The 24,903-nt window shown below is 46.4% G+C and overlaps 1 protein-coding gene across 1 annotated transcript in view; it reads right to left on the bottom strand.

Moving 5' to 3' along the window:
* Positions 1 to 425: 425 nt before the first annotated feature.
* The window catches only part of ZSWIM4 (zinc finger SWIM-type containing 4), a 43,499-nt gene continuing 19,021 nt past the window's right edge, over positions 426 to 24,903 (bottom strand). The window contains exons 3-14 of the mRNA XM_070741506.1: positions 16,318 to 16,674; positions 14,921 to 15,069; positions 13,662 to 13,812; positions 12,114 to 12,293; positions 9,912 to 10,226; positions 9,337 to 9,474; positions 8,800 to 9,054; positions 7,567 to 7,702; positions 7,072 to 7,229; positions 6,496 to 6,659; positions 5,466 to 5,547; positions 426 to 3,564 (exon numbers count right to left, since the gene is read on the bottom strand). Of these exons, the coding sequence (XP_070597607.1) occupies positions 2,678 to 3,564; positions 5,466 to 5,547; positions 6,496 to 6,659; positions 7,072 to 7,229; positions 7,567 to 7,702; positions 8,800 to 9,054; positions 9,337 to 9,474; positions 9,912 to 10,226; positions 12,114 to 12,293; positions 13,662 to 13,812; positions 14,921 to 15,069; positions 16,318 to 16,674 (2,972 nt within the window). The 3' untranslated portion in view covers positions 426 to 2,677. The remainder of the gene's footprint in view (positions 3,565 to 5,465; positions 5,548 to 6,495; positions 6,660 to 7,071; positions 7,230 to 7,566; positions 7,703 to 8,799; positions 9,055 to 9,336; positions 9,475 to 9,911; positions 10,227 to 12,113; positions 12,294 to 13,661; positions 13,813 to 14,920; positions 15,070 to 16,317; positions 16,675 to 24,903) is intronic.

Genomic DNA, 24,903 nt, shown 5'->3' with positions numbered 1-24,903 from the left:
AGAGCCATTGTGACAAATAAAAATGGCAGTGGCCTTCTACGAGGTACCATTGCCCTCAATCATAGCCTCAAAGGCAGGTTCTCCCCTCTATGATCATGGCGGTGATCCGCCAATAGTGGTTATTAAATAAATTATTAAAACTTATTTTGTTCCAGTGGTTCCACATTAAATATGCAGTACCATTAGTATGAAAAGGCTGCATGGTATTTAGATGCTGTACACATTTATCTCCAATACCTACTGATTAATCTTGGATTTTCAATCAAGAGTTACTGCATAACACCATGAATGTATCCAGCCTGTGTTCTCTCTGCCCATTTGCTAGGCTGAAGAAATTACACATGGGGCTGACTTAGATGAGCAGACTTTCCTGTGCCCTCTGAAAAGAAAAAAACAGAAACAAAGACCACACTGTATGTCCAAAAGAGAAGCCAAAAGGAAAAAAAAGTTGCCGTTTATGTTAAACCTTTACAAAATAATACAATAAATGATTCAATAAATAGAAAAAAATTACAAAATTACAGGATTTTTTTTAATACAGAAAAACAAAGAAATATCCTTCCCCCCCACCCTCCCTTTTTCAACTAACTGACTAGCTGGCTCCAAAGTGGAGCTGTGCAACACACCAACATCTCCACCAACACTAAGGACTGAGAGGTGCTGAGCACAGGACACAGCCCAACGCGCACAGAAAGGAGAGCCGCCTGGACCCCTTGCCTCTTCATATAAGATATATATATATATATATAGTTATATATATATTAACTTTTTAAACATAATCTTGTCTTCACAATAATCTAATTAGTAGCATGAGTTTGTTGTGGTTTGTTCCTGAGTAGGTTTTATCCAGCAGAAAACAAGTGGGATTTTGGAGCAAGGTGTTTGTGGAAGTATGGAACACCCTGCTAGTGGCCACTTAGAACTCCACCACCACCACCACCACCACCTTTGCTCCATGGGGAACATCAGTCATCTGTGAAGAGGCAGGCCAACTGCATTGGCAGCTCAACCAGTTGCTTAAAGTGGCAACGTTTCAAGGATGCCAACACGCAGATAACAATCCAAAAGTTGCAACCACAAGATCCTCAGCGCTTCCAAGGAATACAGAAGGTGCACTTCTTGGATTGCCTGGTAGAGTTACTCAGAGTGGCAAAATGCCTCGTGTCCCACTGTCTTGGCCCAAAAGAAGGGAGAGGTTTTGAGGTATGAACTGCCTATCTACCAGCAACTCCAGAGGAATAGGTCGCTGGAGAAGGCAGGGTAGGAATCCTTCAGTCGTAGGAGTCTGAGGGGCATTAACTGGAAACAAAGCTAAAGAGGGACAGCTACAGAATAGGACACTAGCCCCTTTGAATGTCCTGGGTCCCTCTCCCCCCAGTGCAAGCCAGGGTCTGGAGCCAGTCTGTGACCCCTGAGCACAGTTGAGAGAAAGCTGAAATACTGACAGATTTGTGAGAGGATGTAAGAGTGTTCGGGCGACATGTCTGACACAATTCGGGAGAGAGGAAGGGTCTCTGTCTATACAGCCAGGACAGAAAAGTGAGCGACTGAGTCACTCCTCTGGAGTGATAGATTATGGTTACCATTACGTGGATTAACATGGGGGTTTGGAGGAAGGGGAGGAATGCAATGTGCAACCGAGTTCATGCTGAAGACTGGTGCTCCTCTGGTCTCGTCCAAAGCTACCATTCCATGAAAAACTAGAAAAGTCCCTGGGCTGAGCACATCTAGCCTATCTACCTCCTTTGTGGAATCCAACCAGGTCAACCTTAGAACGTACCCCATTTCTGCAGTCTAATATTAACTCTGCTGCCGATTCTCTCAGCAAGAAACAATTATCAGCTCACTAGTCTTGCCTGAGAAAATCTTAGACATGAGGGATTTTGTACCAGCTGCTTGAATGCTAGGGGTGCACAAAGGCCTTAGGTGACATCCCAGTTCTATCAAGGTATTCTAGGCCCCCAGTGTCTTCTCAACAAGCAGAGGTTGTTCCTTCGGGTGCACAGAGGTGTGGGATCATAGAGAAGAGAGAAGAGAAGAGAGAAAGCTTTTGGAATTTTAACTAGAAAAGAAGGAGGCACGATCCTATCTATCTTCCTCTAACTTGCACACCTAAGTCAAACCTCCACCACCATTTGAAATATACGATCAGAACAGCAGCTGTGAAATTTCATGGGTCTTTCATGCCCACCATCTGCCAAGACCATGCTAAGTCCGGAGCCTTCAACAACCAAGGCGGGAAATTACTCCTACCTTCCTACAAGTTTAATACTGAAATCGGCAATCTTATAACAAGTTCAGGCTCAGATCCTTCCTGCACTACTGACAGGGCCAGTGAAAGAACTAGAGAGACCTTTTTCACAAGAGTCTGTGCCCAGCACCAGAGACGCAGACCCCTCGCCCCCTCCCTCACTTCTGAGGCTCCAACCTGAAGCCCAGCTCCATCAGTTCAGGTCTCCTTCTGGGGATGGGAGGAGAAGGCTCACACACAAAAGAGTTCCTGAATGTAGGCAGCAAATGCAGCCTCTGCCTGGCCACAGGTTCAGAACACGGGTGCCCCAAGGAAAACCGATCTTTCTGCCCTACCCTCCAAGCCAAAGTGCTTCTGATCAAGGGGGAGAAATGTCCCTCCGATTGCTCCCCCTTAGTCAAAGCATGTTTTCTCAGACCGCCCCCCCTAGCCAAACCGTTCCCGTACAAGCAACATAAGTTTCTTCTTGCCCTTGTAAGTTTGTTTGAGGTTGTCAAGGAACTGGCTAAAGCGGAGGTGCCCTTCGTGTGCCATCAGGAAAGTTTCGCGGGCTTTCCCCAAGAACTCGATGAATTCGCCATAGTGCCGCGGACTGATGTGGGTGAGGCGTGAGTGGGTGGTGCTGATGTAAGCGGCCATGGCGGCCTCCAACAGCTGGCAGAGTGGGGCCTTGTCCATGGCGAAGAGCTTCCCACCGGTACCCGTGCTGCCTGCCCCACGACGGCCTCCGCCCATGGAAGGAAGACCCGGGGGAGGAAGGCTCCAACGGTGCAAGATGTCAGAGAGCATGGGGGCACACTGCACGCTCTTGATGACAAGCGGGACGATGGCGGCCAACTCGTTCTTCCCCAGGGACTGGCTAAGGGAGCAGGCCCACAGGACGTCATTGAGCGCTGGATGGGTGTCCTGGTTGAAAGCAATGTTGAGGTGCGAGAAGGCCAGGGTAGCCAGCTTGTAGGCACGAAGAGGCAGCCCACGGTGCTCCATATACCGGGCTATGGTGAACAGGTGGGAGTGGCCCATGCCAGCTGAGGCTGCAGAATCTAGCACAATCTGGTAGGCTGCCTCGAAGGCTGCGTGGTTCTTCTCACACAGCGTCAGGGCTGGCAAGGCACAGTTTTGTGGGTCCTTCATGGCACATTGCAGCGCCAGTGTCCGGGCACAACTGCACAGCTCCTCCCGTTGCCCTGTGCTCAAGCTCAGCCTCAGCAGCGTGGCATGGGTGGTCCCGGTCACCGCCACAATAGTGGTAGCCTCGATAGGTGTGAAGAGCGTGTACCAATTCTGCATAATATTCATCAGGGCCTGGACTCCTAAGAACAGGGAAAGGGAGGGGAAAACTGGGGTTAGCCCCAAAAATCACCAAGTACCCCAAATCACTACAATATATGTTGTGAGCTGCCCCGAGTCCTCGGAGAGGGGTGGCATAGAAATCATCATCATCATCATCATAATACAGTAATACCTCGACTTACGAATTTAATTGGTGCCGGGAGGAGGCTCGTAAGTCGAAAAGCTTGTAAGTCGAAACATTGTTTCCCATAGGAATCAATGGAAAAGCGATTAATGCGTGCAAGCCCAAAAATCAAAATCAGCTAGCAGGGGAGGGGGCGGCGGCCGGCTCCGGCTCCCATCGCTGATGCAGTTGCAGAGCCAAGCGAGGTGGCTGCGGGAACAAAGCGTCGCGCCCCCCTGACGGCGTCCGGACCCCCCCACCCCCAGCAGAAGCCAAGGACCCCCAGAGTGGGGCAGCAGGTGAGGCGACCGCCTCTCCGCTCGCCAAGTGTCGCGGGGAAGTGCCGCTTGCCAAGTGCCGCTTTCCTGCTTCCCTTCCTTCCTTCCCGCTGATGCAGTTGCAGAGCCACGCGAGGTGGCTGCGGGAACAAAGCGTCGCGCCCCCCTGACGGCGTTCGGCGGCTTCCGAAGCGGCGCTGGGCGAAAGAGGGTGGGCGGCCAGCAGCAGAAGGCGAGAGGTGCCTCCTTCTCCGGCTCTCCGGCAGATCGAGCGCGCGAAGAGGCACCTCTCACCTTCCGCCGCTGCTGGCCACCCTCTTTCGCCCAGCGTCGCTTCGGAAGCCGGCGAACGCTGTCAGGGGGGCACGACGCTTTGTTCCCGCAGCCACCTCGAGTGGCTCTGCAACTGCATCAGCGGGAAGGAAGGAAGGGAAGCAGGAAAGCGGCACTTGGCGAGCGGCAATTGGCGAGCAGCACTTCCCCGCGGCACTTGGCGAGTGGAGAGGCGGTCGCCTCGCCTGCCGCCCCTCTCTGGGGGTCCTTGGCTTCTGCTGGGGGTGGGGGGGTCTGGACGCCCCCTTCTCCGGCTCTCCGGCAGATCGAAGAGGCACCTCTCACCATCTGCCGCTGCCCGCCCGCCCCCTTTTGCCCAGCGCCGCTTCGGAAGGCCGGAACCCTCCCTCCCTCCCTCCGCAGACCCAGAGATAAAGGAGGCGTGGAGCGAGGAGAGCCGCCTGGCAGAGCGCTTGCAGGCGGCGGCGGGGGGGGACGACAAAAAGCAGGCCAGCGCCCGGCTCCTGCCTCGGCTCGTATCCCGAATTTGAGCTCGGGAGTCGAACAAAAATGTCTCTCCCCTCCCAGCTCGTATCTCGAAATACTCGTATGTAGAGCAGCTCGTATGTCGAGGTTCTACTGTAATAATAACAACAACAACAACAACAATATTTTTTTAAAAGCATGGAGCTCATGTGGAGGTAAGCAAGGGAAAAGCCAGTCCCATCCTAAATTCTGGGAAACCTTAGAACAGGTGGCATACAGAGCCATATAGGAGAGCAGATGAGCAGCTGATTTTCAGCCTTGGGAAAAGCCATTTTGCCCTCTGGAGGCTTCCAGGAAGCTTCCCCGAAGCCAAAGTGTGTGAAAAACAGACCAACAGGCAAACCAGAAGCTTCCCTGAAGCCTCCAGGGTACAAAAAACAGCACAATGGGCAAAGCAACATCTGTTTTTCCTAACTTATAGTTTGCCCGTTTGCCTGTTTTTTCACTGTCCCAGTGCATGCGTGGGGGCTGGGGGGGGGTTGTGTGCATCTGCAGGGGGCAGCGGTGGGTGGTGCATGTATGCAGGGGAGAGGGAATGGGTATGGATATGTGTGCGCATACGTTACCACACAGCCCCCGCACGCTTTTGACACGCGAACCAAAAAAGGCTCGCCATCACTGATCTAGAAGGAGCAGACATCCGGTAGTCTCTTTCACTCACCTATCTCAGTGGCACAGCTGACCAACCAGCGAACCATTTCCCTACGTCGCCAGGTCATGGTGTTGAGCGTCATGCGCATCACCTAGGGGAGAAGCAGTGGGAAATGGGTGAAGTGATAAAGAGAAACAAAATATAGACATCACGCGATCCCTTCTGCACTGGGTCCAAAGAGTCTGCTGCTTGTGCAACCCAGCATCTGTGTCCATCGGTGGCCCCCGGGTGAAACAACTTCCTTGGAATTTCTCAACCTTGGCAGTTAGGAGATGTGTGGACTTCATTCCCAGATTCTCCCAACCACCTTGCTGGGGGAACGGGAAAAGCTGATGTTGGGAGCTGAAGTTTTCACATGTTTAAGCTGCCAGGGTCGAAAAACTGCTCTTAGGAGTAATCTGGAGGGAGAATTGAATGAATACATTGCTATGCCAGGGTCGCGCAGTGGTTAGAGTGCAGCACTGCAGGCTATTTCAGCTAACTGCTAGCTGTATCTCAGCAGTTCAAATCTCATCACCGGCTCAAGGTTGACTCAGCCTTCCCTCCTTCTGAGGTGGGTAAAATGAGGACCCAAATTGTTGGGATAAATATATACTGATTCTGTAAACCACTTAGAGAGGGTTGTAAAGCACTGTGAAGCCGTTTATAAGTCTAAAAGCTATTGCTACTGCTATGTCACGCATTGATAGGAGTCATTAAGAACAAAGACTTTAAAAGGCACAGAGTTAACCCACCTCAAAATGCTTTTCCCATCTATTTCAAAAAGAACTGAACAGGAAAATTAACTAGAAGATTGTACCTTAGTTTATGTGCTTGAGAGGGTGATTTATTGCTATATCAAATGGAATCTGTTACCAAAATGGTTCTATACATTTGCAGATTAAGCTCTTTTGCATAGCTCAAGTTTTTTGTTATTGGAACTTTCCCCAAATGTGTCCGCCAGATGTTTTGGTCTATCATCTTCCCCAGACAACATCAAAGCCCTAGAGAACCCCCACCCAAAGAGCCAGAGGCATAATTTGCTCAGGTGTACCCTCACCTGCAGGCCAAGCTCCAGAGAGATATTGAGCAAGGTGGTATCTGGAGGAGTGTTGGCTGGCGTGGCAGTCTTGCAGGCATCCTGGGCCAGTTTGAACAGCAAGGCAGGTGAATGAATATTCTGCTGGATGGAGCCCAGGACCATGCGCAGCCAGTTGGGGTCACCTGCAGGGAATCATAATAAAAAGTCCACAGCATGAGAGACGCCTGACCTGGAGCTGAAAAATGGGCCCCGGTCTTCCAACTCACTATTCTGAGGAACGGGCCCTTTCTGCTTTCAGAAGGGAAGAGGTTGAGAGCCCTAAGACCAGAGGTGGGCTGCTAAGGTGGAACGGTGACGTGTGCTTGCCTGCATGGCTCTGAGTGCTAGCAGAGTCCAGCACAATTACCCTACTGCACCTGGGCAGGTAACAAAATCACGCGTGGATACGCAGGAGGTGCGGTAGCATAATTGCGCTGGAGTACTTTAGCACTCAGAGCCACGGGGGCGAGCACATGTCACCATTCCACCTTAGCAGCCCACCTCTCCCTAAGACCTCTAACTTCTGTACTCCCACCACCACAGGACTGGATCTACCTTTAGCAGCTGTAAGCATCGCTGAGGCTAGCTCACACTGCCGAGTCTCTAGGTGACCCAGGGTAAACCAGCGGGGGAAGCGATTGGCCATCATGGAGTCCAGGGGATTCTGGTGCAGGATGTCATTGGCTGGTAGCACTGTCTCCAATACAGGAAGCCTGTGGAGAAATGAGACGGAGACAAGTTAGGCTGTCACCGTTCTAGAAATCAACCAACAGATGGAAGGAGCAGGGCCCAGAAAGCGAAGGCAAGCTCCATGCAATTCCATGGACAAAACGGTTAATGAGAAGGGAAAGGGAATCAGACCCAGGGTATAGCCCCACAGAAGAAATTCTTTGCCAGGCAAGCTGATCTGCAACATTAAGCAGAAGCTGGAAATAGCAGTCTGGAGGAGGAAGGCATAGAGTGGGGGAAGGCACAGCAAAGTGTTAAACATGCAGCAAGGAAAGCAGAGAGAAGGAAAGAGGGCAGGGGGAGAGGAGGGGATATGAGTACCTCATGGCTCTCAATGCCAAACGGTAAGCCAACTCGGGGTCATAGGGCAGCATGGCAGTGAAGAGGTAACGGGCAAAAGTATGCATGGGGACACTCTCTCGGAACACCACCTCACCAAATCCACTGAAAGGCCCTCCTAAGAGAAAAAGATATGTAGACGATGAACATCGACGGTACTACAACCCAACTCAAAGCATTCAGCTAGATGCCTGCACCATAGGAGGACAGGAATCTGGCAAGGTGAGGAGTCGTCCCTAAACAGGTGATGGACCTGTTGACATTGCTTGTGACCTACCAACATTTCCCGTCCTTCCGCGAATACATCCACGCCCAAAGGAAAAAGCATCCCACAAGCCCATTCATGCAGAAGGTTCTTGGAAGAAGTCAACACACCCTCAACTACCAAACTCTTCTTTCTGCCAGCTTTTCAAAATCTGGTTCTGGCCCACAGACATCACTTATAACTTCCTGCAATCACCATGTCCAGGTTCAGGCCTTGGAGACAGAAGTTTAATACAAGCACACAGCTTGCCATTTTAACACTAAGCCAAAGTGAGATGACTTAGTCCAGTGATGGTGCCACGGGTGCTACAGCTGGCACATGGAGCCATATCTGCTGGCACGTGAGGAGTTGCCCTAGCTCAGCTCCAATGTGCATGTGTGTGCCGGCCAGCTGCTTTTTGCCTCGCACAGAGGCTTTGGGAGGGTATTTTTGGCTTCGAGAGAGCCTCCTGGGGGAGGATGGATGAGGGCATTTTTATCCTTCCCTGGTTCCAGGGAAGCCTCTGGAGCCTGGGGAGGGTGAAACACGAGCCTACTGGGCCCACCAGAAGTTGGTAAACAGGCTGTTTCCGGCCTACAGAGGGCCTCTGGGAGTGGGGGGAGAGCTGTTTTTGTCCTATCCAGGCATTGAATTATGAGTGTGGGCACTCGTGCATGGGCGATAGTGCACATATACGCTCTTTAGGCACTCAAGGAAAAAATGGTTTGCCATCACTGGCTTAGACTGTGCTTTTGCTGCATACGGATGCTGTCTCTAGTGAGCCAGGTGCAATTTGTGTGTCCATTTCAAAACATTCCCAAGTTGTCTGCAAAAGGATCACACCTCCAGAAACGTATTTACTGAGTCATTTTATCCAGGTCCTTCGAAAAAGAAAGAACTCTTCTTCTCCACAGTGCCTCCTTTCTTGTCTTTAGAGACAAGGCATTACATCTCCAGAATACTTCACTAACCATCCAACAACAAGGCCGCTTGCTTGCGAAGCACAGGAACCAGCCGCTCGTCCAGCTCCATCTCGTCTAGAAGTGCGATTAATTGCTCCTCGCTGCGCACCACCTTATCCTGTGCATAAAGGCCCTCTGGCATGGACCGCTGCTGCCCCAATCCCAGCAGGGCCACCTCCAGGGCCAGCATATAATACGACTCCCCAGGACTTGAGGGCACCGGGATGTGCTGATAGAGGGCCTTCTTGGGCTCTGCTGGAGAGTCTGGAAGGGGAAAACAGAGAACAGTTGAATGGAGAACAAGAAACCAACAGCAATAGATGTACACAGCTTCCCGTACAACAATCACCTTTCCTCACTTCAGCAAGCTCAGAATCATTTCTCACAAGTGAAAGCAGTTCCTTAATAAGAAAACCATTGTGGTGGTGCTGCAATATATCTGTTTATACTGCAGCACCACATGCCACTCAAATTTGCATGCACTGCTCTAGGGAAGGATTGGCTACTTCAACCCAGCACTTGGTCTCCTTGTTCACCCCACAATACCTGGGAACAGGACAAGCCCCTCATCATCCATTCGACAGGCCTCCAGAAAGGTACGACAGAGACAACCAATGGGGTCCAGAGGGTGCCCAACCCATCCTTCCAAGTTGGTAATGTTGGTTGTGCCTTTGTGCAGGAGCTCTGAGGAGTAGAAAAAATGGGAGGAAATAATTCTTCAGAAGTCAACCCACATGGTGTGACTTCACCAGCTCCAGTTCCGGCATCTGAAAACAATTCTCTACACTGGGAAGCCAGTGGAGGTGGGGAAACCCCCACATAAATGCAAACATGATCACTAGAGGAATAAACTATGAAAAATCCATCACCTGTCACTCTGAACAAGAAGCCACTCTTTCTTCCCAGTATTTAAAGATCTCTGCTTCTTTACATAAATAAGTCATGCCTATACATCCCATGCTCTCCTTTGAAGCCTGACCTTGGAATGAGATGCCCACACCTGCGTAGGGATAGCCCTGGGGTTCACTAGACTCCAAAAACCTTTCCCTGGAGACGCTGTTAAACTGACCTCCCCAACCACCCACACCACACCACCCCCTTTCTTTCCCTGCCAGCCTTGCCTTTCTTCTGCTGCTTGTAGCTGTCCAGCTGATGACGTCGCTGCAGGCGCATGGCGTTGACAACGGCCACTGCCAGGCGCAAGGCCTCGCGGGGGTAGCCGTGGGAGCGCAAGGCATCAACCCGTGCGCAGGCCATGGGGAAGGCATCGCCCAGCCAGAGTGGATGGCCTTGGGGATCGAAGCCCAGCTTGTCACCACCGCTCTTCAAAGAGACGCTGTAGCAGTCGCTGCTCAAAATCTTCTGCAGGTGGCAATCCCCCCAGCGAAGCTCAGCAGCCTTGATGGCACGCCCAAAGACCGTCTGTCGAGTAGCGGCTGCCAAGGAAGAAACCAGTCACAGCAGAGGTTGGAAAAACTACGGAATCTTAAGTTTCCCAAAATCCTTCATTCATTGGTCCAGTGTTAAAATGTGTGTATGTAGAATATTATAAAATAAAATAAAAATTTAAAAAGTAAGCAATTTGCCATACACAGAAACAAATAAAAAAAATTAAACAAAAAAAATGCAGAAATCATCCAAGGGTGGACAAAAACAAGTAAATAAAAAAGTATAACTAATAGATACATAATACATTTTAATAAATGCATGAATATAATAAATGATAAAAATAAATGTTGGTAACTAAATGTATGTGCTTTCCATCTCACTGTCAAGCAACTCTTATGAAATTGGAAATAAAAAAGAAACATTCTTACTAAAATGTATATGCCACCTGACTCCCATGAACTCTGGGCAGTTGCATAACTACAGATATATCCCAAGTCATCTGATTTTGTAAATCTTTGAAAAGGAAAGCTAAAACTTTCCTTTTAGGTGGCACCGGCCACTGTTGCTTCTAAGCTGCGTGGGCGGGCGCCCGCACAGCCTTTAGGAAACCCCCCCCCGCAGAAATTTTTGAAGTGGCGCAAAGCCACGCAGTCCTGAATCGCTCCCTTCTCCGGCCAGCAAAGTCTGCTGCCTAGGAAAGCGGCGCATTTGAAAAACGCGCATTTTAAAAGCGCGCCGCTTTCCCAGGCAGCCAGCTTGCTAGCCGGAGAAGCAAGCGATCCGGGACTGTGTGGCTTTGCGCCGTGATGACAACAACGGCGCCGTGGTGGCTTTCAAGCGCCGCCCTTCGTGGTGCCCCACCACCCGTTCCTGCAGGTAGCAGTCAGGCGGGGTACCGGGAGGTGGCGCGTGGCCGGGCGCTGAGCGCCATGGACACCTGGGAGGGCAAAGGGGTGAATGTGGTTGCTGCCTCTTAGGCGGAGGCGAAGGCGATGTCGGAGTCCATGCTGGGGCCATGCGGGGCTGCTGATCCAGGGGGTCGCGGACCAGCAAGCCGCCCTCCACTCTCTCTCCGCTCTCTCTCTCTTTCTCTCTCTGTTGCTGGTTTGGTGCACGAGAGAGAAAAAGGAGGAGAGAAAGCAAGAGAGAAAGAGAGAGAAGTAAAAGCAAGAGAGAAATCAAGAGGGAGAGAGAAAGCAAGGAAGGGAGAGAGAGAGAAAGAGTGTGTGTGTGTGTGTGAGAAAGCAGGAGAGAAAGAAAGAAAGAGAGGGAGAGAAAAAGAAAGCAAGAGAGAGAGAAAGAGAAAGAATGTGTGTGAGAGAAAGCAAGAGAAAGAAAGCAAGAAAGAGAAAGAGGGAGAGAGAGAGAGAGAGCAAGAGAGAAAGAGAAAGAGGGAAGGAAAGCAAGGGAGAGAGAGAGAAAGCAAGGGAGAAAGAAAGAGAGGATAAAAGAGAGAGCAAGAGAGAGAGAGAATGCAAGAGAAAGAGAGAAAGCAAGAGAGAAAGAAGGAGGGAAGGAGGGAGAGAGAAAGAGCAAAAAAGAGAGGAAGGAAGGAAGGAAGAAAGAGGGATGGAGAGAGAGGCGGAAAGAAAGAGGGAGGGAGAGAGAGGGGGAAAGAAAGAGGGGGGGGAGAGAGAAATAGGGTGAAAGGGAGGAAGAGAGGGTTTTTTATCCAAACTTTTTTACCACCCCCCACCCCCCCGCTCAATGTTCCCCAGGATTTTGTAAATGTGAATAATGTGCCGCGGCTCAAAAAAGGTTGGGAAACACTGGTATAACATTCCACGTACATGAAGAATCTAGGCAGCATTCTTATAAGGTAGACCATTGCAAACTTCATCTCCCTATTGCAGATAACATCCCTGTCTCAGCTACCCACTGAGTGTGTTGGAGCTGGTGTTGAAGGCTTAGGAACTCTAGTGTGGGTTTCCTACCTGGGCTGCGATTTGGATTAGATGACAAGCTGCTGTTGGTTCCAACAATGTCACAGGAGTAGTTACCCTCCTCCAATGGACAAATGTCTAGTTTATTCCACTTCTTAAGAAGCTGCAGCCAAACTGCCCGCTCTTCCAGCTTACAATGTGGGCTGAGAACCACACATACCCACAATGCACCTAAAAAACAAAAAGGAAGTAATGTAAAAGGAGGTGATCATAAACAGAAAGTCAGGTGCAGAGCCAAAGTTACAAAGCCTGAAGTCTAATGAAATAACTGGTGTGAAAACTAAGCAGACCATATATGCAAGAAGTAGCATACTATTTAGTAAGCAAGTTGCAGCAGAATTCAGAAAGCTGGTCATCAGAACAAAGATTCAAAAAGGTAACAAAAAAAAGAGAATAGTTAAGCTGTTGGATTGGAGCAGGCAAATCTGGTTCAAGTCCATCCTTGGATCTAATGGCTCAATGGATGGCTGCACCCACTCTCACTCAGCCCAGCCTATCTTACAGCATTTTTAATGGGGTAAATAGGAGGAGGAAGGATTATATACACCACCCTTAATTCCTGGAGTAAAAGCAGATATAAATCTCTCTCTCCCTCTCTCCCTCTCTCCCTCTCTCCCTCTCTCCCTCTCCCTCTCTCTCTCTCTCTCTCACTTGTACACACTTTCTTTGTCTAAATAAACACGTTGGAATTCAGCCTCTTGGAGAGGGCAAAATTCTGTCCATGGAATGGTGGCTGAGATTTAGCTCAACTATGAAATGACATGCTTTTTCTTCTCCATCCCACATAATGATAGAGAAAGATAGGCTTTGGGTTTCATGGCATAAAAACTACAGGAATAAGATTTTGCATTAAAAAAAATATGACTATAAAGTTTGCATTTTACTATGGATTAGTTTTTTAAGACTTGATAAGACAACCATTAATAATCACGTGGTGAAAAACACCACCTTCGTGATACAGTTCCTGAAAGTTTATCCAAATTGACATTTGTCCCCAGTTTTCTTGGCTGGTATGGCTATTTCTCAAGTCAAGAGTTCAAGCATCCTTCAGTCTCTCCTTGAAACTTTCCCACAAATCTAAAATTAAGGGGGGAAAGTATTTCCAGTAAGTGACTGAAGAAGCAGGATTTTTTTTCAGCTGGAAAGCTTAACTGAATTGGAAAATTAATCAGTAACATTCTTTTTTTAAAAAAAACAAGACAAGAAAAACACACAGTATCAGGTGAATTAAGCATCATCTATTTAGTGGCAACCAAATTTCCTTGACTTCAGGCTCTATATTTTCGAACTTCTCCTGCAAACTTGCATTTTAAAACAAGAATCTCAATTGTGTATCAGCTTACTGAATTTACCTAATGCAGTGTTTCTCAAACTTGGCTGTTTGAAGATGTGTGGACTTCAACTCCCAGAATTCCCCAGCCAGCGTTGCTTGCTGGAGTATTCTGGGAATTGAAGTCCACACATCTTCAAATGGCCAAGGTTGGGAAACACTGACCTAATGTCACAAAAAGCCTTCTTTTGGGCAAGCCCTACACCTACCAAGTTCATCCCAGAGTTGCCGGCACTTGTCAGTCATGCCCGCTCCCTGCTGCCGCCAGAGGGCCAGACGTGGATCCTGCAGAAACTGCTCTGTCATCAGGATGAGCATCCGTGCCCCATTGGAGTCTCGCATTCGTAGCATTTCCCGCACCTGCGGAAAAAACAGAATTGACAGTCGGAGGAGAGAGGGACACCCTGCCTCCCAAAAAAACCCTAACCAAAATTTGTGGTCTATCAAAATAGCAAACCAATTCCCCCCCCCCCAATTGGCTGCCTTCCAGATATGAAGTCCCTAGCATCTCCAGAAAACCCAATCATGCTGCCAAAGGCAACAGGAATGATAATCTGACAGACCTGGAGGAAGCACATTGGAAAAGGCCACAATAAAGTCATGATGAAACACTGTGGAAATCTCACCTTCCATCTAGAAATGGAGCTTGACTTCCCTTTTCTGGCTGCACGGACGGTAAGATACTTTAGTACTGTGATGGCAAACCTATATCTGCTGGAACGCAAGCTGTTGCCCTAGCTTAGTTCCAGAGTGGATGTGCATGCCAGCCAGCTGATTTTCAGCTCACATGGAGGCTCTGGGAGGGCGTTTTCAACCTCAGGAGAAGTTCCTGTGGGGGGGCAGGGCAGACCATTTTCACTCTCCCCATGCTCCAGGGAAGTCTCTGGAATCTGGGGGGGGGCGAAAACAGGCCTACTGGACCCATTGGAAGTTGGGAAACGGGGAGGGGGGTCATGCACGCATGACCAGAGGGTGAGGCAGTGCAGGGGGAAGGCGTCCATGTGCACATGTGCAGGGGGGTGGGGCATGTGGGTGGCACTGAATTGTGGGTGTGGGCACACACACAAGCACTATTGCACTATTGCTCTTTTGGCACCCAAGGAAAAAAGGTTCGCCATTACTTCTTTAGTAAACTTTACATTTTAAACTACCTAGTAATAAAAGTATGGACAATTTTGAGAGAATTTTCTAGTGCAGGCTGCCTCTTCATTCCAAGTCTGCAAGCAACTCCAGCATCTACAGGCAGTCGAACTATAGCTCAGACTTGGGACTTCCCCATCACCCCTGAAAGATGAAGCCCCCATTTCCACAAATGGTCTTCTAGTGGAAATATCTTCCTGTTGACAAGGTGATGCTATTTCCACAGTGAGACACAAGGATCCTTGCTCTGTGGTAGCAGGAGAAGAACAGTGACATAGCTCTACTAATAGAGTGATGAGCTGGGTGAAAAACGAATGTCAGTTTTTACCTTATTGAACATGGACTGAAGCTGCTTGCTCGCTCCATAATAACCCCCATTGGACAGCAGCTGTTTCACTTGTTCTTGGATCTGCTCCTCATCCAAGTGCCAACAGTTTGCATCTTCAATGCCAGCACCAGCTGTGGGATCTGGAGCACCTGGGAGGAGATGGCCAAAGCATAAGATGCTACATATTACTAATCTTCTCCCTGATTTTGAGGGGCATTGTACTTTTGCAGAAATTATCTAGGGTTAATTTCTGCTTAGATATTACGCATGGCAAGTATTTTCAAAATGATTACGACGAAGTGCTTCTGGCATGTCATTCATTAAGTATACATTTATCAGGTATCTGCAGGAAACTGACAAAAAAGGTGCTACTGTTTTACAGAATCAATTTACTAAGATTAAGGCAGCAGCACGGGTTTTATACTTGCAGAATAGGCTGGAAAAGGTCAAGCTGTAACATATGACAAAAAAAGATATTTTGCTCACGTGAGTTCTGATGAATGTATATTGCTATCCCATAATAATAATGGGTGATTATTATGCTTCCACAGAGAAGGGGATGCATAGTAATCAATCTGTAAATTTTCATTATGAAGAGAAGTTATTTGCAATACCAATAAGTGATTATCTCAAAGGACAGCTAGATATATTTTAAGAAGTTTATTAAGGGTGAAATGGAATCAATCAACAACCTGTGCAGTTGAGTAAAATTTGCTTATCATAAAAAGCAGGACCTTACAAAAGCTCCAAGAGGAAATGATAAGAGCTATTGGAGTCAGTTTGGTTTAGTGATTAAGGCACCAGTCTAGAAACCAGGAGACTGTGAATTCTAGCCCCACCTTAGAGATGAAAGCCAGCTGGCTGACTATAGCCCAGTCACTCACTCTTAGCCCAATCCCCTCATAGGATTCTTGTGGGGAAAAATAGGAAGAGGTAAGGATTTCAGATACGTCTGCTACCTTGAATTATCTGATTAATGACCTGATAGCACTAACATGTGATGGCATGCTGATTTTGTGGACCCACTATTCTACTAATGGCAGTATGGTATTATTACACAATGAAAGATTAGTTTCTGCTTATAACTAAGACACTTTGCCAATTTGTTCATTGCTTCTGCAACCTGATGCCCTCCCAGTATACTGAGATCTAGACACATTCTGGAATTCCCAGCCAGATTTGACTACAATTGATTGGAATTATGAATGAGACTTGGAGCTTTTTCCAGGTGTCACTTAGGAAGCCTGAGTTCTGGAAGTAAGAGTTCTTTCCTCCTCTGTTTTTTTCATGCAGTCTCTTATGCAGGGTAGGGGGGGTGGGGAGACAAGTAAGCAAGGTCCCAACCTACAGCCATTCCCTGCCTCTCCCAGGGATGCAAGGCCAGCCCAACTTCATACCATGCACTCGGTTGATCTCGGAGCCCAGCAGGAGTATCTCATCAGCAAGCCTTTGAGCTGTCGGCAGCACTTCTGTGTGGTGGGCGCTGATCAGGTACTGCACAAACTTCTGTAGCTGATCCCGGTTCATTTGGGACAACGTCTCCGAGATAGGCAGGCGCAGCTCCACCTGGTGGGCATGCCGGATGCGATGCAGGGACAGGGCCACCACGTGAGCACAATAGAAGATGTCCCGATTGTCACAGGCACAGCTAACCGATGTGATTTTGCAGCGGTCAAAACTGATGGAGACATGGTAACTGTGCTCTGGCTCACTGGGGCCGGGTGGTTCTGTCACAATGCCACTCAGGTGGAAACCTGTGCATTCAGAAAGGAAGACAAAGGGCAGCAGTGAGTCTACAACTTGGAGCAAAAGCCCAAACCAATCTAAAAGGCTGACATGAAAGAACATTGCTTTTACTAGTAAAGTGGGCATGGGTGGATTGGGCAGTTAGGATGTCAAATCTTAGGACTTCGAAGCAACATCACAAAAGCTAACCTATTGCCCATTCTGGGAGAGTCATTCATAGAAGCATCAACACCACCTCTACATGGACAGAAACTGAAAGATTTGACCCCCAAGGGATTCAAGACTGCAGGGGGAATAGCTCAATCATAATACAAGTCTTTCTGAGACAGTATTTCCAATCTAGGCGGGTTATCTAGATGGGAGCTTTAGCGTGAAGATGAAATCATGCCCCTTCCAATTGGAAGCTTCTTCAGAGCTCCTCTCCTATATGTCTCCAACTGAGTACTTCTGGAAGGGGTATGGATAGGAGTCACAGACCGAAATAACAGGGGTGGAGGCAGAGGGTGCAGAATAGGGCCATAGGAGGGGCTGCTAGATTGCACTGACCAAGCAGATGAGTCATGTGTGATGAAAGTGGGCAACCTTACCAAACCAGTTGGGCAAAAGGCCACACACCCGTCAACTATGCTGTGTCATTTCAAAGAAAGGATCCTCTGCTAGTACTGCCAGCTTGATATGGGTGACTCACATTAATTACCTGATCTGGACCTACACCCAGGAAAGCCTTGCCCGCACCTCTGGGGTAGGAGAACCAGTGGCTATATTTGGAATAACTATCAATAGAAAAGGGATACAGGTGAGGTAGTCAAGGTAACCAACGCCCACATAATGGACATGAAAAACCAAAGATCCAAACTTTTCAAATTACTTTTATCCCAGCACAAGTCCAAGCACAAGAAATTATAATACAACACACTGGGAGATAAAAACAAAATCTAGGTTGCACTTAAACGTTCCAAGTAAGTTGGGGCATATTGGCTCAATAGGATAGATCTGAAAATATCAGAGATCACATTTACTGTATTGGTAAATACCAATACATTTACTGTATTGTTATTTAGTATTTATAGGTAAATTACTAAATATTGGCAGTTATAGACACAATGGCTAAAATAGCTTATGTTGTGCTAAAATATGTAAAACTGGGTGCGGTAACACGGGGGATCTTTATATGAATGATCTTTGGACATTTACTTCTGTTTTAAAATACAAAGAGAGCATGTTCCTAAAAGATTCTTGCACTTAAAATTGCAAAATTATATGCCATTGCAATTTCAATTAACTTTATTTGAGTTTATAAAGGATTGAACCCTAAGATGTTTTCTTCTCCTGAATCATACTTTTTTCAAGATGGATTAGATAGATATGTTCATTTACACCAATAGATTTTTTATACTTTAGTTCATTCTTCCAAACGTGTCTCCAATATAAGTTTCAAAATATGTCTTGAACTTTAATTTCAAAATGTTCTCAACTACCTTACCTGTCTGTATTTTCTATCCCATCAGAAAAAAATCAGGTCAACACTATTAAAATAGCAACAAAGAAGCTACATAGAACAGTACAAGAAAAGTCCAGCTGAAGTTGTATGTCCCTAAAAGAGTTTCCAAAGGACCAATCTTGGAACCTATTTGACTAATATTTTAATGATGAAATATAATGAAACCTAGAAGACAGGAAATTATAGGTTTTTCTTTCCCTCTGGATTTAGAATAAAGAAGATGAGTAGATGATTTCATCAAGCAGAATGAAAGAAATGGGAAGAAATCCACATATTCTGGAAATACCACATTTTAAATGATCAGTAAAGAACTCATATCGTGTCATATGAAAATAATAAATGAAGAAAGAAATGAATCTTGCTCGGGCACACAGTGACTATGAGTAAACAGTGTCATGTAGCTGCCAAGTATGGAGATGTCATTCTTGGTTACCCAAGGTGGAGTAATTTCAGGAAGCTTTGGGAAGCATTCATATTTTCGTATGGGCTCTCCGAAGAGCTCATCAGGAGGGCAGTTCTGGTCACCCATTTTCAAAGAAAAATAATTCCAACTGGAGCAGGTGCAAAAAGGAGCTAACTAGCATACTTAAGATTATAGAACAATGATTCAAAGGAAGCTAAGATAACGATGATGCAAAAAGATAATGAAACCAAAAAAACAACAACCACCCTACACACTAAAATGCAATTAATAAATTTAGACCAGAAACCTGGGAGTTGTGAACAAAAGATAGAAATACCTATTTCATAAAATTGACATTAAAATTGACATAAATATCACATTTATAAAATATTCAATTTTATTAAAGGACTTATTTCAATCTTTTGGCCACCATTTTGTACCTGAGTTGATCTTTTTAGCACATGACTAAGCCCACAAACCCAAACACTAGGACACAGAATTAGAAGCAGGAAATAAGATTTTAAAATTAATGGGGAAACACAGTGACTGTTCAATTGCTCATAAAATAGTGCAATATATCCATAATGCAGTTCTTACTGTTATTTACTGAGCACATACCGGTAACTAAAGGAAACAAGAGTTTCTGTAATACAGTGGTACCTCTACTTAAGAACGCCTCTACTTAAGAACTTTTCTAGATAAGAACCAGGTGTTCAAGATTTTTTTGCCTCTTCTCAAGAACCATTTTCTACTTAAGAAACCAAGCCCCGAAAAATTTCCCAGGAAATTTGAGAGCAGCACGAAGGCCCGGCCAGTTTCCTGCCATTCCCCCTTTAATCTCGGCCATCTCGGGCTTTAGGAGTCCAGAGCGAACGGAGCGTTTTCCTTTCTCTGGGCGCTTGGAGAGGGAATAAACCACTTTGCTGTGGTGACTGCCTCGCGCTGCCTCCCATACACCTGGCGTGAGGTTGCCTCCCGGGGGCGCTTCGCCTCAGCCAAATCAACTCAGCTTCAGCCAAACCGAGGAGTCACCACAGTGAAGGAAAGGCGCCGGCTACAAAGCGAGCGAGCGAGAGAAGAGGGGAGTCCTTCAGCATGGGAAGGAAGAGGAAGCAGGTAGCAGCAGCAGCCGCCTTTTGATCAAGAGCGGGAGGTTCCACCCTCTCGCCCGCCTGGGTTTCTCGCTCTGGCGCAGTGTATGGGAGGCAGCCTCATGCTGGGTGTATAGGAGGCGCGCACTCCTCCTCGCCGCCTCAGAGTCCTTCTTTTTTTTTTTAAGCCTTAAAGTTTTAGAATTGTTTGACTCCACTCACCTCACCTTCTTCCTTCAGCAGTGACTGTCCTCCTCTTCTTCCTTGTCCTCCTCCCACCCAAATTCTGAGCTTTTATTTCTTTCCTAATGGGTTTGCATGCATTATTTGCTTTTACATTGATTCCTATGGGAAAAATTGCTTCTACTTACAAACTTTTCTACTTAAAAACCTGGTCACGGAACAAATTAAGTTCTTAAGTAGAGGTACCACTGTATTAAGAATTTGCTCTGCTGGCAAACAAATAGGAGCCAAGCGCTGCAGGTTCATTCTAATTAAGAGATTGATTATATTATTTGGTATGGGAGAAACATAACAGAATTATGTACTTTAATTACCAAGAGTACACACTTTTTAAAGCTTGGTTATATTTTAAAAAAGGCATTTAAACCTGCAAATTCAAATTCTTAACAATTGTATTACTAACTACTAGTAAAAGTCCAAATAATGAGGGTTCCTTCTGCCTTAAAAAATCACTGCCCCAAAGTTGCAGGTTTTTACTGCTGCTTTTATAGACAGTGGAATGTTTACGTCGAAAGGGCACATCCCACTGGCAGTGGGGCCTTTAACAAGATTATTTCCAAGTATGAAAACTGATGCAATAAGCTGTGACAAGAGCTTTATTATTTGGAATTATACCATATCCACATTGGGGGGGGGGGGGGGGAGCTATAAATCCTCTCTCTATGTTCCTAGAGTTTCTTTGGAGATGGAGAAGCTACAAAATAATATAATCATAATAATGGATCTAAAACCAGATTATGTAATGATGTAGTACAAGAGTCTGGGATTCTGTCTTTTCAATTTTTGCACATTTTATGTTCCAGGATTTCAGTTTAGAAAGAGATCCAATATATATACTGTAATGTAATTTGAGGAAGCATTTTGTATAATGGTCAAATATAGAATGGACTGTGTGAGCTGTGTGTGTTATAGATGAAATAAATCTAACTTTCTATAATTAGAAACAATAATATATTATTTTCCTGAAATCAAACCACAATTTCAACTGCATATTAACAACCAATATTTTCTCAAGTTTGCTACTAGAGCAAAGCATTAATCTTTCTTTCCTTTCCCGTTTCAAGGAGCAACATTTACAGTAACATTATATCTTAGTGTGATTCATTTTTTTCCTGTCTCATTGGAATATCAGTAACCATGTTTGGATGATACATTTCCAGCTTGTTTCAATGAACTGCATTAAGAATCCCCTGGGCGTATTTGAAACTGACTCTATCCAAGTCCTGCTGTGCCAAAACAGGCCCAATGAAAACTTCTTACAATCACTGTAAAAATACTGTGGGCAATATTAGCTTTTAATATTTTAACTTTATTTTAGGGGGGGCTCCCCCCAAAAGAGTTTCAGAGTGTTCATAATATTCAGTATGCAAACAGCCTTGAAAAACTAGCTTTCCCCTCATTTAGAGCAGTTCTGGTTTTCGTTGCTGCTCGTCTGCTGAGAGCACACGTTGCTGTCTGCTTCCCTGAGTGTGTGTGCGCATTTCAGAGGGAATCGAGCCTCTGCGTTGCAAACTAGGCAAGGACCACTGAAAACAGGTGTGGAGAGGCAATTCAATCCACAGGCCCTGATCAGCTGGGCTTCAGAAGCAGAGATAAAGGTGAGTACAGTGTTCCCTCGGTTTTCACGGGTTTGAACTTCGCGAAAAGTCTATACCACGGTTTTTCAAAAATATTTCAAAAATATTAATTAAAAAATACTTTGCGGTTTTCCCCCCTGTACCACGGTTTTTCCCGCCCGATGATGTCATATCTCATTGCCAAACTTTCGTCCGCCTTTAATAAATATTTTTTAATAAACTTTAATAAATAAACATGGTGAGTAATAATCTAAATGGTTGCTAAGGGAATGGGAAATGGTAATTTAGGGGTTTAAAGTATTAAGGGAAGGCTTTTGATACTGTTCATAGGCAAAAATAGTGTATTTACTTCCGCATCTCTACTTTGCAGGAATTCGACTTTCGCGGGCAGTCTCAGAACGCATCCCCCGCGAAAAGTGAGGGAACACTGTATAACCCAGGGGTGGGCAGACAGGCCCACTTTCACGGATACAGAGAACCGGTCCTCTCTCAGTTTGGAGTCAGTGCTATCATTTCTAAAGAACTGGTCTGCACCAGAAACAACTCACCACTGGTTTAGGGTAGTTGGATTATTAAGGTGAAGCTTGAATCATTTGAATGCATAATGCAAAAAGTCTATACAGTCTCTAAAGAAGGTGTAGAGCTGTGATGGCAAACCTATGGCCTGTGCATGCTGGCTAACTGATTTTCGGCCTTGAGAAAGGCCGTCTTGCCCTCCAGATGCTTCAGGGAAGCTTCCCTAAAGCCCCAGAGGCAAAAAAATCCCCCAAGGGACAAACCGGAAGTTCAGAAGAACATAAGAAGAGCCATGCTGAATCAGGCCAAAGCCCATCGAGTCCAGCATTCTGTGTCACACAGTGGCCCACCAATTGTCCATGGGGATCTTCAGCAGAAAGAGAAGGCAAGACCCTCCCTTTCCCCTGAGCCCCAACAAGTGGTACTCAAGGGAATCCTGCCTGCCGCAACCAACATAGAGGCGGCACATGGACATCCATTTCAATAACCACTGATACACTTGGCATCCGTGAATCTGTCTAATCCTGCCTTGAAGCTATCAAGGCTGACTGCTGTCACGACCTCTTCTGGAAGTGAATTCTTCACCCTCTGGGTGAAGAAATATTTCCCTTGATTTGTCCTCACTTTCTTACCTATGAACTTTAGGGAGTGCCCCCTTGTATTGTGTGATAGAGAAAATATTTTTTCTCTATCCACCTTTTCTACCCCATGCATGATTTTATACACTTCAATCAAGTGTATAAAGAGGCTGAAGAGACCAAGGCATTACAACCTGGAATTCAAAACACACTTCTGCTTCAAGGAAGGTTCCTGAAGCCCCGGAGTGCAAAAAAACAGCACAATGTGCAAACCAGAAGTGTGTTTTCCCAAACTTCCAGTTTGCCTGTTTGGGCATTTTTTTCACCTATCAGGCTTCAGAAAGGCTTGTGTGCATGCGCGGTGTGTGTGTGTGTGTATGCATGCGTGGGAGGAAGGGAAGGGGTGTGGGCATGTTAGCACACCCACACCCACCCCTTTTCGCATGCGAACCAAAAAAGGTTCGCCATCACAGGTCTAGAGGCTTGAGTTAAAGGTGGGGGCGGGGGGGAGAGAGAGAGAGAGAGAGAGAGAAAGGAATAGGTGTGTGTTTATGTTTGTTTGTGTGTGTGTGTCTGTGTATGTTCCCAGTTTAGGCTTCAGAAAAAAAATGAATTTTAAGAGAAATGCAGCGTGGTAAATTATATGAAGAAACCATGATGGACTGAATGCAAAATATTTTAAAGCTTATTTTTCCATTTTTACCTAAGAATAGCTTTTGCAGCTGACAAGAGCTTGTCTTTCATCAGACACTTTTCTCACCACACATCAGTGTTTATAATGGGTAAAAGGATAATTGATAGGGCAAAAGTAATCAGCTCTTCTTTCACTCCTACTAGTGTCAAATTCATGGCAGCTTACTTTGTTGAACACACTCCCCTTTTTTTCATATTAAGTAAAATAAATTTCTTTTAAGTAAGTTTATTTTTGGCAATTGTAAAAAAAGATTCCATTTGGAGTGCTAGCTTATGTGATTTAGAATTTCAGATGCAAAATACTTTGTAAAATGCACCTGCTTTTAAATGGAATTGTGTGACGGCTCCAGCATGCCTTCCATTGAAAGCCAGTGAAAAAAGGGGTACGGGGCCAACTTTTAAGATAGATGGGATCAAACCAAAAGGCTCATATGTCAAATGAAACTCAAAAGAGAGCACATCAAATTTAGTAGATCCCTGGCATGATCCTGCATTGCCAATCATTGTCCTAACCCAGTAGTCGGCAACCCACAGGTCTGGAGCTGCATGTGGCTCTTTCATCCCTCTGCTGAGGCTCCCTATCGCTCAAAATATGCATTATAACTGCCAATGTGGGCAATTTATTAAGCTTTTTGACACCTGGTAGGCCAACCATGGATAAATCCAAGAAAATAAAAGTTTCAGAAGAAAACAATAGGCGTTGATTGCTTACCTGAACGCCTCTTCTCGTACGGTGAGTGGGTACAGCAGTCACGTGGGTTGCTCCTGTCCAATCCGATGGGACTGAGCCTAGTATTAAAAAATCCTGCTGGATCCACCCCTTCCCCAGAATTCGCGAATCCGTAGACTAGGCTCAGTAGTGAAGCTCCATAATGTTCAACTCTCATGTGTTAGGAGAAAGGTAGGAATAGAAGACATAGAAGACCACACAAAAGGGAGGGAAGTGACTGCTGTACCCACTCACCGTATGAGAAGAGGCGTTCAGGTAAGCAATCAATGCCTATTCTCCGTACTGAAGGAGTGGGTCCAGCAGTCACGTGGGACATACCCAATAGATAGGTCCCTAGGGTGGGATTAGATTGCTATCATGAGAGATAACGGATTGGAGTACTCTTCTGCCGAAGGCAGCGTCCGTTGAGGCGTAAGAATCGATTTTGTAGTGCCTTATGAAGGAATTTGGCGAGGCCCAAGTGGCTGCTTTGCAGACTTCCTCCAACGGGGCTTGAGTCGCCCAAGCAGCAGATGTAGCAGCACTTCTAGTGGAGTGCGCTGTAATGTTCTTTGGAATGGAGAGGGAAGCTGTCTCATAGGCCTTAGAGATGGTCCCTCTGATCCAACGGCCTATCACTGTTGAAGACACTTTGGATCCCATAGATCTGGGACGATAGGCCACGAAGAGTGCTTCAGACCTCCGAATGGGTCCTGTGCGTTGAATATATATTTTTAGCACTCTAGTAAGATCCAGAGTGTGCCATCTAATTGCCAGGGGGTGCTCCCGTTGGATACAGAAGGAAGGTAAGACAATATCCTGGGATCTGTGGAACATGGAACTGACCTTGGGTAGAAAGGTGGGGTCCAGTCGCAGAACCACCTTGTCCTGATGGAACTGACAGAGGTCCTGTCTGATAGAGAGGG

Source organism: Erythrolamprus reginae, chromosome 2 (genome assembly GCF_031021105.1).
Source record: "Erythrolamprus reginae isolate rEryReg1 chromosome 2, rEryReg1.hap1, whole genome shotgun sequence".
In the NCBI taxonomy this organism is placed as follows: Eukaryota; Metazoa; Chordata; class Lepidosauria; order Squamata; family Dipsadidae; genus Erythrolamprus; species Erythrolamprus reginae.
Note: the sequence above shows the minus strand (reverse complement) of the source record. Positions and strands in the feature narration are given on the sequence as shown.